General features: G+C 37.3%; 2 protein-coding genes across 2 annotated transcripts; both read left to right on the top strand.

Annotated features, from left to right (window-relative positions):
* The first annotated feature begins 6,538 nt into the window (after window positions 1-6,538).
* On the top strand, window positions 6,539-10,009 carry LOC137960400 (probable WRKY transcription factor 47). The gene is made up of 6 exons (XM_068808023.1): window positions 6,539-6,799; window positions 7,067-7,138; window positions 7,252-7,404; window positions 8,228-8,599; window positions 8,703-8,816; window positions 9,126-10,009. Exons 1-6 carry the CDS (start codon window positions 6,569-6,571, stop codon window positions 9,759-9,761), a joined length of 1,578 nt encoding a protein of 525 aa, XP_068664124.1. The 5' UTR covers window positions 6,539-6,568; the 3' UTR covers window positions 9,762-10,009.
* A 2,537-nt stretch (window positions 10,010-12,546) lies between these two features.
* LOC137959833 (uncharacterized) lies at window positions 12,547-17,170 on the top strand. Its single transcript, XM_068807214.1, is given in 9 exon segments — window positions 12,547-12,603; window positions 12,957-13,036; window positions 13,790-13,985; window positions 14,500-14,532; window positions 14,535-14,653; window positions 14,871-15,014; window positions 15,182-15,285; window positions 15,390-15,555; window positions 16,626-17,170. Coding segments are annotated over 8 exon segments (921 nt in total). The 5' UTR covers window positions 12,547-12,603; window positions 12,957-12,964; the 3' UTR covers window positions 16,713-17,170.
* Window positions 17,171-17,527: the final 357 nt, after the last annotated feature.

Below are 17,527 nucleotides of genomic sequence, written 5' to 3'. Positions count from 1 at the left end.
ATCGGCCCAATGAAGTCATAGGGAGTTCGAGTGATTCAGTTCACCCTATATATTATGTCTTTGGACTAGTGAATTCTGATTCAATTTTTATGTGCCGAGGGTTACATTAGTGTTCAGTCATTCAAAAAAAAGCTTTGACATGGTAGAAAAATCGGGCTTAATTGATTCAGTTAACAAATCGGAGTCTAATTCCTGCATTTTCCATAGTTTTTAAAATGAATTGATCAATGCCAATGGGAAAAACTAAATACGTCCTTGTTTCCTGAAATTTTACTCTCCATTCTGATTAGGTCTCAATGGAACATATATTCTTAATTTTGCATTTGATCAAATTAATTTTATTCATTAGACTATTCATGGATGAATCTTATGCCTTAGGTGGAAAATTCTAAACATATGATAATTTTGAGTTAAAATTTAAAAAACCAAAGGATTTATTGTGTTTCAAGAGATCCTCCTCCCTAAGAGAGTTAAGAGTGGTTGCTTATCCTTCCAGAGAACTTACATGGGGCTTGGTGTTCCAGATTAATAGTTTATTTGCCCTTCCTACCACACAGAACAGAATAATATAAAAACTGATTTTTCAGCTTCTACAACCACGAATCTGGAAAAGGAATCTCCAGAAATCTCAGCGATCACCGATACAGTAAAAAGCCATCAGAGGAGAAGAAACTTCTTCACATGCAGGTAATTGATAGTCGTATCTTCTTTGATCAGGTAGGTAATCTCCTCTTTTTTTATTACCTCATGGGTCATTTTTTCATGCCTGGCATGTGTTTTGATCACATTCTTCCGCTTAGGAGGAGTAGGATTTAACCTAATTTGATCACCTATCGATTTCTTTTTTTAAGTCAAAAAGTGGCAGCTCTGACGTTAAATGATTCCACCATGCATACCATTAGATCAGAGAAGACATTTAGGTCCATTTGAAATTAGGTATGTCTAGATGAAGTAATGTGAAAGAAGAAAGAGAAAAGCTGAGGGAAGACGGTTCTCTCTCATCGATCCCCTAAAGGAAACCCCTTTTACACCATTTGATAATAAGTTTCTCTGGATAGACACGCAGACGTTGACTCAAGGACGATTTGAGTCCTCCCGTGTTGAGGGAGAAGAAGTTAGGTGTATTGTACAAATTGCATTATGGATTTGAAAATGATGAAGTTGGTCCCCTCTTCTTCTCTGTCACTACCGGTTCAGACAATTCTTCAATCTTGATGTCAAATACAGATAATCATACACCAACTGTCAGAGACCAGGCTGACCAGTTTGAACCCTTTTCTGATTGCACAGATTTACCAATCTCAGAACCGATTACAAGTTCCCAACTCGTGTCCTCATAAAGAAATCCTTGTATGTTCAGAACGTATCCCCATCACCAATCGATCAGCCATGGAAATCTCTGTCTTTTGCTGGAAACTGCTACCACGTCTCTACTTTCCATGTGAAGCATACCTACTTTTCAGTGGCTGTTAATTGAAAATTCAGATATGTTCTTCTCCATCATTCCAGCAAAAAAACAGGTCAAACATGGGGGAAATCTTCAAAATACGTTAAAGAGAACTTCCAGCATAAACACCATTTTCAGATCATTGGTTTACTGGTTTTTTTTATGAGAACAGTAAACTCCTTGAAGCTGAACGCACAGAGCAGGAGTGGTTGTTTGCGATAATCAAGACTGGTCATTCGCGTAATGCTGATGCCGAGCACGAATTCTGATTTTGTTCTTTTTTTTCTGGGTTGGTGGGTAAAAGGTCTGTATCATGCTCGAACGTGTCGATAGTAAACGGGTTCTCGCACCCTTTTGAATTTAATCGAGGCTTGCGTTGCCACACCGAAAGTTTGGACTGGCGAATCGTCAATTCCGGGAAGAAGACTATCAGATACCCTTCAATGACCGTTTAGTTCTTCTCCCTGTTTCATTTTCTGGGTTGGGAGCTTGAAACCTGACGACAAATCCATAAGTATCTGAATCAAAATTAGTTTCAACGTTTTAGACAAAGTGAGCAGCTTGGATTTCGATTTTGCATGCTAAGAAAAACCTCAATTTCTTATTTTCTGCACAGGGTTTAACTAATTTGATCAGTTCGAAAATGAATAACGCAGTCGTTGGAGAGTCATGTGAGAAGCAATTCCACTCGGAAAAAAAAAAAACAAAAAAAGCGAAAGGGAAATCGAAAACGAACTAGACTAGGAAAAAAAGGCCAGTAAACGAAAGCGGCGCTTGATTCTCCTCTCTTCACTCTCGTCTTCTTCTTCTTTGTTCTCCGCCTTTAATCGATCTCCGTCCATTAGATCTGACTGCAGCATCGAGGAGAAGACAAGGGGGCTCGAAATGACGCGGCGAGCTGCGCCCCACTCGACACGCCAACGTGCGTCCGCAACCTACATTTTTCTCCTTTATATTTATTAGTCATTCATCAAACTGCTGGAAAGATTCATTTACGTTTAGATGTCGTCGGTCTGACTAAAATCTCCAGTTTTCAACTTTCACAGGAGAATTATCGACATAGAGAGAGAAGATATGAACATCCATTTACAAAACACGACGTTTCTGGCTTTCCTGTTTGAAATTTAATAGTCATCAACCGCATCACAGGACGAGTTCAGAGTTCAGACCGCCATGAAAGCTGTAGGAGAAAACTTTTACAACCTCTGATATCTACTGTTATATCAGTTTAAATTTAAAAGCAAGATCATGGCTTGCTTGCTTCTCCTTACAAACACCATCAGAATTTAAAAAGATCCGTCGTCGGGTTTTCATCGTAGAAGTCCTCCAGAGTTTAATTGCCTGGAGAGACTATCTCTCGCACCTGAAATTTCCATTGGTTGTTAATTAATACCAGTCTTCGTATTACCATTAATGAGTACTGATCAAGGCTTCGAATTGTCGATCGCCCTAATTGTCCACTTTAGCTGACGAAAATGGAAGCCCCCGTCGCCTTCGAAGAGGTCAAATTCAATTGGGACGGATAGGAGAGCCAGGAATAATCTCAATCTCAGTTTCTTGACTTTTGTTGCACGAACGACGAATTCAATCTGGTCCCATCTTCCTTATCGCCATTCAAGTTTATTCTTGCAATCCGATTTCATTTGAGAGACCATTAAAATCCAAACTGGTTTACGTAACAAAAAAAAAAAAAAAAAGAAGAAGAAGAAGAAGATATTTCAAAAGATTTCGATTAGTTTTACTCAAAGCTAACGAGATTTTCCCGGTTGCGTAATGAAACTCGGTTAACTGTGATGGAAGCCGACAAAGCCATGCTTTTCTTTTCAAGATGGGGAAGAATAAAGAAAGAAGAAACGTTTTTTTCTTTGAAATAAATTCACGTTTCGTCTTGGTCCCAGAGGCCTACCCTTTTTCTCACTGCTTTCAAAGGTGGGCGACCATGGATGAACCTCTGGAGTTTTCTCTGCACGCCTTCTCGCTCTTCCTTCACCTGCCACTGAAGCATACGGGCAGCAAAGCTTCTTTGTTTATGATCAAACTCAAGCCCAGACTCAATATTAGATGCCAATCATAATGAAGTGGCTAGTCCAATCAATATTAGTGTGAACAAGTTATGTGACAATCATAATGAAGTGGCTAGTCCAATCTTATTTGCTTCTTTTATATCATGGTTTGTTTAGAATTCCATATGAATTGGCCGATTTTCGCGGTAATCTTATTGACTTTGCGGTCAATCAAACGTATGTATTTTTTATTTTATATATATTCACTATTTCGATAGCATTTTAATCAAAAGCTTTTGAGTATGACATTCATTTTAACTATTGACCAGAACTGGAGAAAGCATTGGTTAAATGATGAACATGATTTTTACTTGGACTAACAACTTTACTAGGGCCAATGTCACTAAACATGAACTAAAATTTTAAACTATTTAAGAATTAAAAAAAAGATTCAATATTACCAATATTATAGAACAAATATTAGGTAAACGGCATTTTGTACTCACATTTATTATAAGTCACATAATAATATTAATCCCATCCAGATAGTTTTTTTTTTTAGACTTGAATAATTTCATAAAATTTTAACAAAAAAATTTATATATATGTATAGTTAATTTTATATGTTCATATAATGCTTTTCAGTTAAATTTTTAATAAAATTTTTGACATATTTAAATATATTATTATTTATATTTCTATTTTAACAAGCAATGAAATAACCCTTCTCCATTCTGATTCTCATTTGGTAGAACCCTAGTTTTTACTATAAATGACTTATGTCAATTAGTTTACAAGATATCAAATTAAGAATTCCTTAAAGGTTACATAAAAATACATTTGATTGTGTTTGAACTTTGAATAACACCCAAAATGGGCATAGTGCCAATACATGACATTTGAGACAACTACCAATCTACCATCCCCTTGCAACACAAATGCATTAAAAAAATGTTAGTCCAAGGAGCATGGAGTTGACAAAATAAGCTTGTGTATGAGCCACTTGTCACTTAGTCTTCATCCCATTAATATATGAAAGAATCCCTAGACTAGGAAACCCTGGAACACACCCTTTCTACTTTTTTTTTATATTTAAAGGGAAGAAAAAAAGTATGGTCAAGATGGGTCTTGATGTGAGATATTGGGAAAAATTAGGGTTTGGTGATGAATATGAAAGGGTTTTAAGTTGAAGCATGAAATGTAAGAGAGAGAGAGAGAAAGAGAGAGGTTTTGCTTTCTAGCTCCCTTACTACTCCTTCACTTTCAAAGTTAAAACAAGTAAACAAGTGGATAGCTTGCCTTTTCTTTAATCTTAATGACCTTATCTACTTAGGCTAGGACCACCACCCTTTACAAAGTTTCAAATTGTCCCTTTCTTAACCAGTTAAATGCATTGTGTTCTTCTCTTTTCTCTCTCGTGGACGTATGCAATTAACTAGAAAGCAAGGGTACTAGGTGTAACTTTACAAGTATTCGTATCTAACTATCCAAGATCTAAAATGTGAGGAATATTGTACATTATGTTACATCTATTACAGGCATTATAACGTTCAATTTTGCTTTAGTTTGTGATAAAATATATTAATATAACAAATGATACAACTGTAACATTCGATTTAACTTTTAGGGTGTAACAGAAAACCTCTTCTAAATTTGAAACATATCGAATGCAAAGGTAACCATTCTATATGCCCATCTTTGAGAGAGAAAGAGAGTCGAATTAAGACAAATGCATTCAAGACATGACAAAGATCGAAGGAGACATGTGTGAGGGGAGAGGTTTTGGTGAATATATAAGGGTGATCAAGTGTTATGTCCCCACAGAGGTACCAGGAGGTCAACACTAGCATTTGTCTTGATCACTAATGAGAGTTTGTTGTGATTTTGACTACTCACCTCTTAACCAAGTTTAGATCAAGTGTAGAGTAATTCACATCAAATCACATTGTATTTGGAGACTTAGTCGTGGCTCAATGGTTTAGGGTTTAGGGTTTAGGGTTTAGGGTTTAATAACCTAATAAGAATAAATAGCAACAAAATATAAAAAATTAAGTTATGTAGAATTATAGTATTTGATATATCTCCCCTTTCTTCTTACTTTTACTCCTTTCAAGCTAAATTTTACTCACATTACTCTCTTTCTTGACTCTTGGACCGTTTGAACTGGTAAGTGAACAACTGGCGTCGAGCCGGCGGCTGTGATTGCCACGCGTCGCCATCGCCAGCGCCAGCGAGACTTGATCAGACGTGGAGGGTCTCGGCTGACGTGGCGTGGCTAAAGAGTCAGACGGATTAGGTATTTAAAAACGAGTCTTGCGGTCTGAGCAGTGGCCCGCTCGCTGTAACTGCCGTCAGAGAAAGCTGTGCCGCCAACTGCGTTGACCAGAAAAGACGAGGGGCACGTGGGTACTCTCCCGGGAAAATCATTTCCGCGCCTAGAAAGTGAAGGAAAAAAAAAAAAAAGTTTAATCCGTGGTTATGAAATTTGCTTATTTATCCCCCTCATTATATTCCTTCAAATACTATAATTTTTGCCTTTTAAAATAAAAATATTTTTTAATTAATTTATATGTATATAAATAATTGATTTCAAGTGGATTATAATAAATATTTATCTAATTATTAAATAAAAATATTTATCTATTTACTAATAAAAATATGTTCTATTTACTAATAAAAATATTTATCTATTTATTTAATAAATAGATAATTTGGACATATTTTAGGTAAATAGATAAATATTTTTATTCCATAAGATAATCGGATGAAATTGCCACAAAGTATGTGAAATAAATGACAAAAAAAGGAAGCGGCGTTATCTTTAACGGCAGATCTTAACGATGGCGGTGGTCTGACTTGATCGGCCACCGTCCCGCGCGCTGCCGAAGTCTTTCTACTCCCTGTTGTCACGTGTATGAATCGCGTAACTCTGACGTCATTTTCCAGCGAGAAAACGGCCGGTCTTCTTTCTCCACTCTCCTCGCCTTTTTATAGGCCAATGCGTCTTACTAGCAAAGACTTCAACAACACCTCTCTCTCTCTCTCTCTTGTTCTTCTCTGTTCCTCTTCTCTCTTCTTCGTCTTTCTACTTCTGCAATCTGCGCTTATCCAAAATCTCATGGAAAGCCTCCGAGAAATGACATTCATACGTCCCGGTTCTCTTTTCCGGCAGACATCCGGCGAGGTAGATCACCGTCCTGTTCTGAACGACCGACGGAAATCGATCGAGGAAGTGGACTTCTTCTCGGACAATAGTAATCATCCGCGAGCTGAAGAAAACGACGATGAGGATGATGAGGATGACGACGTCAAGGATGGATCCAAGCCTGGTATCAGCCAGGATTTAAACGTAAGTTTCTGGCAGCTGTACTCCGAGACCGAGTTCTCTGATTGCGCGCTTAGTTCCTTTAATCATTCGCTTTGATAATTGAATTTTAATAAAACCGGATGTTAGTAGAATCAGTTTTATCGATTTTTAGTTGCCTTTCGGAAATAGATCCATGTCGGAGATGTTATAAACTTTTAAGCATGGAACGGCATATCTGGAGAGATGATGGTAGATCGCTTAGTTTAGTTGGTGATTGTATTGATCAATATTAGTACTGTTTTCGTGCAGACCGGATTGAATCTTCTGAGTGAGAATTTTTTGAGCAGTCACGCAGAAGTTGAAGAAAAGCCAAAGACGAAGGTGAGGTTTTGTTTATCTTTGAATAGTTTGAGATTTAATTAATTATCCGGTGGAGAATCTATTTCTCTTTTTTCTCTTTTGGATCTTAACGAATTGAACTTTCTTGTCTCAAGGTGGCTGTTCTTAAGGTCGAGTTAGATCGACTCAAGAACGAAAACTGGAAGCTAAAAAGTATGTTGGATCAGATATCCAAGAACTATAGTGCTCTCCAGGCTCAGCTCCTTGCAGCGATGCAGCAACAGCCTCGCGATAACCGGAAAGAAGAGGTCATCTTCCTTCACAATATTTTTTTTTTTCCTAAGCTTAAAAATCAGCCATTTGTTTACACGACTTAAATGAGGAAAACGCAAGGAAAGTTCTCTGGCGAGAACGAATTGAATTCTGAGTTCAGACAATTGGAGACAGAAATAAATTTTCTCAATAAAGAAATGCTCGGTCATGCTTTTTTAGAATCGGAATTTGTGCTTGAAGATCCTTCTCTGATTTTGAGAAGTTTGCCCGCTTCAAAACAAGATTACTGGCTATCTTAGTTTACAATAACGAGGAAAAGGATACAACAGATCTAAATGTAGTAATTTACTTTGAATCATCGTCTAACCAGTTTACCTCTATGCCCTATCTTAAATGCGTGTTGTGACAGTCTTGCGCTCGTAGACTTGTTTTCTGGCTTTCCCAATCTGAGTCTCTGATCATCCTGTTCATATCTGATGAAAAATTACTAAAGTAGAGTTTTTTCATGGACCATCGTTTACTGGTCTTGAGTTCTGGAGAACATTGGAGTACCATGAATATGGTTTTCTGCCATGGACAGACTGTACTCCAAGGTTTTCCATGGCAGTCTTTAATTTATCAAGTTTTTCGGTGTATAATTTATGACTTCTTTCTCTTCTTTCATTATAGGACAAGCGGCGATGTTAAGATCAGCAATCTTTGTTGAGAAACTGTTTAATTCTCATAAAATAACCCAGTAAAAAAGCGTTAAGGTCGTTCGTTTTCTGGAAATTAAATCTGTTCTGCTTGGCTTGATTGAACCTGTCAGACTTAATGATAGGATCGACTGAACAAAAGTTGCCTTAATTTCGTCTGCAGAAGGATGAGAAAAACGACGTCTCTAGTCCAAATCTGTCTGTGCAACAATTCATGGACCCTGGCCCATCTGGTGCGATCGGCCTCGACGAAACTTCTCAGTCAGACGAGGACACTCGAGATCAATCCAACTCTCCTTGCAACAACCAGAGAGAAGGAACAGCAGGAGGCGCGTCGGAAGAGTGCGACCTTGATTGTAACCAGAACCCCAAGAAACGAAAGTTGACGGAGGACGGTTCGGATCAAACTTCTCAGAGTTGGAGCGCTGCTAACAAGAGTCCCAAGATTACTCCCCTCAAGGCTGTAGATCCAGCTCCTGAGTTCCCTTGCCGGAAGGCCAGGGTGTCTGTTCGTGCAAGATCCGATGCACCTCTGGTAAGTAAATAATTATTCGCAACGATGTTGATAGTTGCTTTGGATTACTCAAATTTGACCAAAAGTTTCATCAAAGAAGTGATGGTTATTTTCTTTGACTCAGATAAGCGACGGCTGTCAATGGCGAAAGTACGGCCAGAAAATGGCTAAGGGTAATCCATGCCCACGCGCTTACTATCGTTGCACCATGGCCATTGGATGCCCCGTGAGGAAGCAGGTCAAGCCGCAGTTCTCTTTATCTTCGTCTCCATTCACTCTGCCACAGCTTACCCTCTCATTTTTCTTACCCAAATACCTGAGAAGTCATTTAAAACGGCTCTCGTTGGCGGTGATTGACTGAGGCGAATGCCGTGAACTGTTCCCATTTCAATATTATCTCCCTGTTGATCATCTTCTTCGGAAATCGCAGTCAAAACAGATAACATATATGTTCTGTAACGTTAAACCCTAATTGGCTGTAACTGTGTTATAACTTAATTTTACTGATACGATGTAACAAATGATCTGAGATTCTGTTCTGTGACAGGTACAAAGATGTGCGGAGGATAAGAGCATCCTGATAACCACCTATGAAGGAACCCACAACCATCCTCTCCCGCCTGCTGCTACCTCCATGGCAAACACCACCTCCGCGGCGGCCACCATGCTCCTCTCAGGCTCCAGCACCAGCAAAGAAACCTTAATGAACTCAAGCTTCTTCCCAACTTTGCCCTACCCCTCCACCATGGCCACTCTCTCCGCCTCCGCACCCTTTCCCACCATTACCCTCGATCTCACTCAGACGCCCAACCCCATGCAGTTCCAGCGAGGGCCGCCTCCCTTCCCTCTGCCACCTTTGCCAGGAGGTTACTCTCAACTCTTAGGCCAGCCCGTCTACCTCCCGCCGCCCAAGCTACCCAACCTTTTGCCCTCTCTCCAGTTCGGGCAAAGGCAGCCTTCCATGGCTGAAGCCGTCACTGCAGCTATCGCTGCCGATCCCAACTTCACCAACGCCTTGGCTGCTGCAATCACCTCCATTATGGGTGTAGCTCCAAATAATGGGAACATAAACAGCAGGAACATCGCTAACCATGGAGGTAGTGGGAACTCGCCGCCAAGGCCTCCCGGCTTGCCGGGCTCACCACAGCTTCCTCAATCCTGCACCACCTTTTCCACTAACTAGAAGGATGGAGACAAAACAAATTACAAGGTGGGGCGGCTGCAGAGCCATAAATCCTGAGGTAGTCAGATATATATATATATATTCATAGTCCTAGCATGAGTTCGTAAATTGTAGGTAAATTTACGCGGAAAGGTGCAGCAGCCATGGATGAAAATTGCGTCAGAGCTAAACACGATGGAATTTTATAGAGTTGGAGGTGACTGTTAGCTAGCTGGAAGATAATTCCTCTCTTGCAGCTCTATTTTTGTTCCTTCTGTACATGTCTTTTTGTTGTTCACTTTCATTATAGAGCTTTACAGGATTTTAGTTGAGAGTGGGAAATAATATCGTGTACAAAGCTATATCGTGAATAAGAAGATTTCAGGAGTTTACATAGTAGATTTTATTGAAACTATTTGTTCTAAAAGATCGACTTGTTAGAGAAGGCGTAACGTAACGTGAATATTAAAGACAAGCGGCAGGACTTCTCCAACAGATTTTGTTTAAGAAAATTATAATATACATTATTTTAAAACAGCTAAACAACACCCTAACTTGAAACCTTGTATATCAAATTTATGTAGGTTAAGGAATTTGAGAAGTGAAAATAGCAAAAATTTACTATGAGCATTTTGTGAATGGGTTTCTATGAAAAAAAATTATGTTTTTATGTTCATTTTAGTTTGAAATTTCATACAATAATTAAAATTTTAGAATCCCAAATATTTATTCTGATAAGACAAATTCACAAAAAATTGTTTAAAATTAAATATAATGAATAAATGTGAAAGAGATTGGTGTTGCATTTTCTTTAGTTGTAAAAGTGTGAAATAGCCAACAAAAAAGAAGATGACACTAGGTCGAACATAAACCAAATTGACAGACTCTATTGAGAACCATCAATTGTTTTTGTGAAGAAATAAGATATTGTTGCTTGTAACTTGAAAAACACCAAAATTTTATTAGAATAGTGATTTATGTACTTTACAATTTGCCCTGAAACTTGTACATCCAAAGTACATTATGAGGTACATATATCAATACCTTCTAAAATTTTCAAATAATTATTTATATGATACAAACACATTCACTTCACCATGACAAGAGAGAAATATGGGCACACCCACTAAAATGCCCACTAATATTAATATGATAACAAACGTAAATCTACTAAACCCTAAACCTCAATCCTTTCTTCAAAGTGCTTCTTATTCAAACTTCTGACAAATTTTGAGCATTTTGACTCCTAGCTATAATGCTTTCAAAGCATCAATTTTAAAAGATAGTCTAAATTGGAGCATATTCATAAAAAAATTGAATATAAATACATTGTTTCAATATTTAGATTGATGATTTATATATCATAACATCCAATTGTGAAAAGAAAGAAATTCAAAAGTAACAAAGGGGAAGAAATGACAATGAATTAAGATCGACACGATTAGAAAATCATGTTAGTTGCAAAAGGGAGTGAAGTTTGTACATTTCTGTGGAGCATTTAAGAAAAAACTATATATCAAACCTAGCTAATAAAATATAATCTACTTTGTTCTATGGTTCGATATTCCAAGATTAGACTCAATAGTTTAATTTTCTTTCAGGTTTTGGTTTGATTCTAACAAACTCCATGAGAGGATCTAAAGTATTGCTAGCTATTTTCATAAGTGAACAAATCCAACAAAAGGTATGTTTCTATTAACTTTGTAGCTAAAAGTAGATCAGATAACTTTGTAAACATAAGAATAAAAAGATCAATAACATAGAAACTATATCTTTATTCAAAAATATGATTTATTATTTTACTAGAAAAATATTTTGAATATGTTATTTTTAAATTTCAAAATCAAGATATTAGTCATATCTTCTGTCTCTCCCTCTGACATGATACATGTAATATAGTTGAGTAATGTAAGTACCTAACCAATACAACCCGAAAAGACTAGTCGATTAAGGTGCGGAAAACCAAGTCTTAACACAAACCACAAACACTAACATTCACCCCGCCAAATGCAAATGCAAAGTCCCCGAGCCAAACATGAGAACGCGGGACGTGGGACAAACCTGCTCTGATACCATGTAAGCACCTAACCAATACAACTCGAAAAGACTAGTCGATTAAGGTGCGGAAAGCCAAGTCTTAACACAGACCACAAACACTAACACTCACCCCACCAAATGCAAATGCAAAGTCCTCGAGCCAAACATGAGAACGCGGGACGTGGGACTAACCTGTTTTGATACCATGTAAGCACCTAACCAATACAACCCGAAAAGACTAGTCGATTAAGGTGCGGAAAGCCAAGTCTTAACACAGACCACAAACACTAACATATTCAAACACTTCCCCTCAAACCAAACCCCTGGGTTAATTATATTTAATTATCTAGTTGATCAACTATGGTTATATTTGTAAAACTCTCCCCTCACTCATATGAACAATACATTTCTCCTACGTATATCAACCTACGTATTTCCAAACCGGAAAAAAATCGGGTATAGAATGAATAATCAAGATACATTGCCAAGCCTTCTTCCAATAGTCATTTACAACATTACAAGAAACCCCCTAGTTCAACTAAGAAACTTTAAATGTCTATTTTGCTTAAACTAAAGTCTCTTTTGGCTATTGATTCACACAATCACACTAGAAAGTTGAAACCTTCAAGCTAGAAAAGATAAACCCACGTTGAATTCTGATGGGCCTGTCCTGCTCCTGAGTCCAGACAAAGATAAATGAGGCCCAAATCGAGACAAAACAAGGTTGCAGTTGGAAGGATCTGTGCCTCCACGAATTTGAGTATTTGTATGAGACATTTCGGAGAAGAGCATGGAGAGAGACGCATCTTTGACCCCTTTCGCATAGGTAACGTCTCTGTAGTACTCTCCCCTACATTTTTTCTCTCTCTTCCGTTCCCGCAGGATTTTTGAAAAATCCCGACTTCAGGCAAAACCTGAAAGTTGATGATCAATACTCATGCGCTTTGATATTTATGCCTTGCGTCGAATTGTGGATTCTTAAACTGTTTTTCTGTGAATCTGTTTTTCTTTTTACCCTGAGTTTAATTACGCAAAGCTTAGTAGCAGTTCCTGTACTCTGCGATCTTGATCCTAGAAGGGTATTTTTTATTTTTTTTGTCTATCCTTTATGTTTGTAGTTTGGGTTTATTTTAGAAAGTTTATAATTTTCAGCTGCTTATGGCTCAATCGTTGCTGTAGGGATTGACATGGAAAATAGGCGATACAATAACAGAGGAGAAACTGACTCTCAAGATAAACGACAGCGAGAAATGGAAGAGGTCCGTATTGGCTGTGCAAATTTTTCTTTTTTCTTTTTGTAACTTAATGTGGGAGGGTTCGATTCTTCTAAATGGTTTAATGGTTCTATATTTGTTAAGTACAGGCCTTTTCCTTCGCGGCTGTCTGTGTTTGGTTGTAACAGTAGAGAGAAAAGGCTTCTTCTTGCCGTTTATTTTGATTTCTTACTTACTGAAGTACTCCCATTGCGTTTTACCGACTGTAGTTTAGCTTGTTGACCTTTTAATTCGAACATGTTATATAAAAATAACACCTTTTAGGTGTTTAATGGTGGGAATCTTTAAAGAGACGGAACACCTTTGGATGTGTTTGGGATCATTCGAAGTAAAAGAAGAGCAGCTTTTAGGAACTTCTTGGCTTCTTCTAGTTCTGAACTGATCCATTATTATGAATTTATGTGCTTATTTTTATTTGTTTAGAAGACTGTCCAATCTGCCTTTTTTTTGTATTCCCACAGTGATGCAACTCTGAACACAGGTCCTGATTTTGTATGTGCTTAGTATTAGATAATATGCTCACAAACTCTCCTAAGGATTTAGTCCGTAACTATCTATATTTCACTCTTCAGAAAAGAAAGAAAAAGAAAAATTAATTTTTTTTTTTAAATGAAGAAAAATTAGATTTCAATGTCTTGAATCCCTATTCCAACTACCTTGCAAATTAGAAAAATGTAGTTCTTCAAAAAGGTGGTATGCTTAACTCCTCTGTGATTTCTTTTTTATTTCATGGTGTAGGCATATGAAAACTCTCTTGCTGAAGATATGGGAGATGATTTTCGCCTTCCAATAGCCCACAGGCCAACAGAAAATCTTGACCTTGATAATGTGGAGCAGGCAACTTTGGATACTCAACTAACATCATCTAACATAGGGTTTAGGCTCCTGCAGAAGATGGGTTGGAAAGGCAAAGGTCTTGGCAAAGATGAACAAGGTATTTTTTGGCCATAGTTCTAATGCAAGGTATTATATTTCACATGCATTTATGTGTATTATGGCATATTCTTTAATGTATTCTGACCTTTGGCTCATTCCAATTTATGCAAATTTGGGTGTAGTTTGAATTGTTTCTGGCTGGCGTCGTGCCCTCTAGTTTGCAAAGAAACTAGTGCTGTCTACTTTGCAAAGATACTAATGGCATGAAGAAGTAAATTTGTTCAGGACTTGTATTTGCTTCTTTATAAGGAAGGCTTGTGCTTATAGAGTGCATAAATTCTGCTACTGAGTTAAAATAATGAATTTTGCATCAAAATTATCATATTTCTATATTAAACTTGTCATCAAATTTTGTTGTACCGATCCTTTTTTTTTTGTCCTGGATATGCCTTCTATATGTCTGGATTCATGTGGAGTGCTGAAATTTTGCATCGTTACTTCGGACAAGCTGGGAACATTATTGTGGTAAAACCTTACTTTCTTTTTTTCTGTTTTTTGTTGTTAACATCCAGGGATAGTTGAGCCAATAAAAGCTGGAATTAGAGATCCAAATTAGGTGTAGGGAAACAAGAACAAGACGACTTTTTTACTGCAGAAGAGAATGTCCAAAGGAAGAAACTGGACATTGAAATTGAAGATACCGAGGAGCAGGTTAAGAAGCGAGAGGTATTCTTTCAATATACTTTTGTTTCTCTCTAGTCTGACTCAGATAGAATATATTTGTAGGGTTGGATATATTTGAAGGAAGTGTCATTTTGATGGGGATATGTTTTTATCCTATTAAGGTTACATTAGAGGGTATTGAGAAATTTCATGCAGTTTTTATTGTCTGGTGTCTTTCTTCTACTGCCTCTGCTTCTTCCTGCACATGGTTAAAATCCAGGTCATTGCAGAACGTGAGCAGAAAATCCAGACAGAGGTCAAGGAAATTCGCAAGGTCTTCTATTGTGATCTCTGTAACAAGCAGTACAAGCGGGCGATGGAGTTTGAAGTACATCTGAGCTCATATGATCACAACCACAGAAAGGTTACTAAATTGATTGTGTTATTTTGTGTTAATTGATTTCTGTGAACATAGACGAAACATTGAAGGCACTTTGGTGGCATATTTTTTTAAAATAAAAGTTAAATAACATACTACTCCTTTTATGAAAAATTAAAAAATATAAATTATATGTGGACTTGTATTTTTAGAGATTCAAAGAAATGAGAGAAATGCATGGCAGTACCAGTCGGGATGATAGGCAGAAAAGAGAACAGCTACAGCAAGAAAGGGAGATGGCTAAGTTTGCTCAAATGTATCCTCTCATCTTTTTCTTTTTTCCTTTGTTTACCTAATGGTTTTCTTGTTGCGGGTTATGTATCCTATGTACTTTGTGGATCATTTGATGACCAAATACAGTGCCGATGCTCATAAACAACAGCAACAACAACAACTAAAAGAGCAGCAAGAGTACTCAAGAGCAAAACTTGCAATCGACATATCAAGAGGTGCTACAGCACTAGCTGTTCAGGATCAACGTAAGACATTGCAGTTTGGTTTTTTGTCCAAAGCTGGTTCAACCAAGGTACATCCTTGTTTGCAGATTGAGACCCTATGTAATTCTCCTTTTGCTTTTTCCAATTTATTAATTGCTTTTGCATATAAGCGGACATACTATAATCTCTTTGTTTCTTTGTAATAAGTAATTATTTAGAACTATCACATACTTTCTAGCACTGAACATCATTGTGCACCTAATTAACATTCATTTTTTACTTCGGGATATTGACCCTATTTATGCACTTTTTAAACACCATGAGCGGCTATTCTGTTAGTGAAATTAGATTTTTATTTTATTTGAAATGCAAATGTTAGATCAATATAAAAAGGTATTTAAAAGATTTTTTGTTTCTTTAACTTTCTTGAAGGAATTACATAGTATAGATCTTATCTCGCACAGAAATAGAACAGTTTTTTTTTTCTGTGCCTTGAAAATGAAACAATGCACACCTTTTCATGGTGAACACATTATATTTTTTCTTTTGTCTTAGTCAGAACTTTGGTCAATTATATTGATCTGGATGTTTGCTTTTAATAAGGTTTAGCATCAAATCTAGAGTCTGTAGCTACTCTAGGAAGTAAAAGAAGTAAAAAGTCTGAAATCTGAGGTGCAGATTCATAGAGATCTAGAGTTAAAGTTGAGATTACAAATATGATGGGTTTCTTTTTAATTTGGGTTGCTTATTGTTGGTTATCTTTAGGAGAGGCTTAGGGCTGATTAGGGTTTCCTTTTATGTTTTAACTTAGCCCATAATTTTAACAAAAAAAGCAGAGAATTGTTTTTGGCATTGGGTATGTAAAACACTAAAACTATCTTGGAATTAACTTCCATATCAGTGTGACATCTCTTTTTTCTTTCTCATATATGAATTGGATTAAATTTGAAGAAAATAGAACCACTATAACATTTTAGGTGGAGAAAAAGAATGGCTGAAGTTAGAGAGGGGAGAGAGAAAGAGGATTAAAAAACACTAGAATATGAGATTCTTGATAGAAGTTGATGGCGAGTACATCTATCTCAACTTATATTGTAATATACAGTGTCTTACATCGAGAACTAAAGATCTGATTATTTAATGGTTTTGTATTCTGTAGGGCAAGTCTGGTGGCATGGCCAAGAAACCAAAAATGGAGCTGAAAGTTACCTCAGTTTTTGGTGATGACAGCGAGGAAGAATCATAGATTTTAGATAATCACTGTATCCATTGGAACATGCAATGCCTAGACCTGTTGACTTCATATACAACACGCAATTTGTAGCCTATCTGCTTTGCTGTGTTCGCACGTCGTGTACAGGACGGCATCGGTGACTTTTTGGGTGGCTTTTTGGTCTTCTGTTTGATCTTATCTTTTATCTCTGGTTTGGCCTGTGCTGGCAAGTGATGCATAGTGCTTGAAGACCATTCGACGTTGATAGGGAACGCGACTAGGCCAATGGTTTTCACCGGTTTGATCCACTGCATAAAAATCTAAAGTGAAGTGAGCTACTGGCTTACCTCAGCGAAAGCAGAAGCGTGTTACTTTTGTTTAGGGTGCAACATTGTTGAATTTACTACTGACAACGATTTTTAAGTACAGTTTAATCGAGTTTCTTCTGTATAGCACTGTTCATAAGGTTCACGATTGATACCTGTACTGCTACTATTACATTGTCCATTCACGACTCGTACCAAGTTTCAAGAAGCTTGCAACAAATACCAACAGCGAAGGGTACTCGGGAAATTCCATTTAGCTGTTTCCCAATCCGCCTCAAAGATTACCTATTTGTATTGATCTTACCTCAAACAAGTCAGAGAAAAAATGAGTCTAAATGTAGAAAAATAGCAGAATTTACAGCCCAATAGAATTGCTTCTCCAGTGATGTTTGAGGTTCAACCCAGTAGGTTGAGTGACAGTCTTGTTCGATCTATAATCCATACGACTGTTTTCGTCTCTCAACCATGTGGGCATCAGTTCAATTCTTTCTTTAGCTTCTTATTGTTCTTATTCTTTTTAAC

The sequence above is a fragment of the Aristolochia californica genome, unplaced genomic scaffold (assembly GCF_029961685.1).
Source record: "Aristolochia californica isolate CCGP_79_NKW_82.1479 unplaced genomic scaffold, dmAriCali1.0.hap1 SCAF_3, whole genome shotgun sequence".
Lineage (NCBI taxonomy): Eukaryota > Viridiplantae > Streptophyta > Magnoliopsida > Piperales > Aristolochiaceae > Aristolochia > Aristolochia californica.
Note: the sequence above shows the minus strand (reverse complement) of the source record. Positions and strands in the feature narration are given on the sequence as shown.

Excerpts from the sequence above, each read along its gene's own strand:
- LOC137960400 (XM_068808023.1), top strand. The coding sequence starts at position 6,569 with ATGGAAAGCCTCCGAGAAATGACATTCATACGTCCCGGTTCTCTTTTC. Across the intron at positions 7,405-8,227 it reads GCGATAACCGGAAAGAAGAG|AAGGATGAGAAAAACGACGT; the intron begins GTCATCTTCCTT and ends TTTCGTCTGCAG. Across the intron at positions 8,600-8,702 it reads CAAGATCCGATGCACCTCTG|ATAAGCGACGGCTGTCAATG; the intron begins GTAAGTAAATAA and ends TCTTTGACTCAG.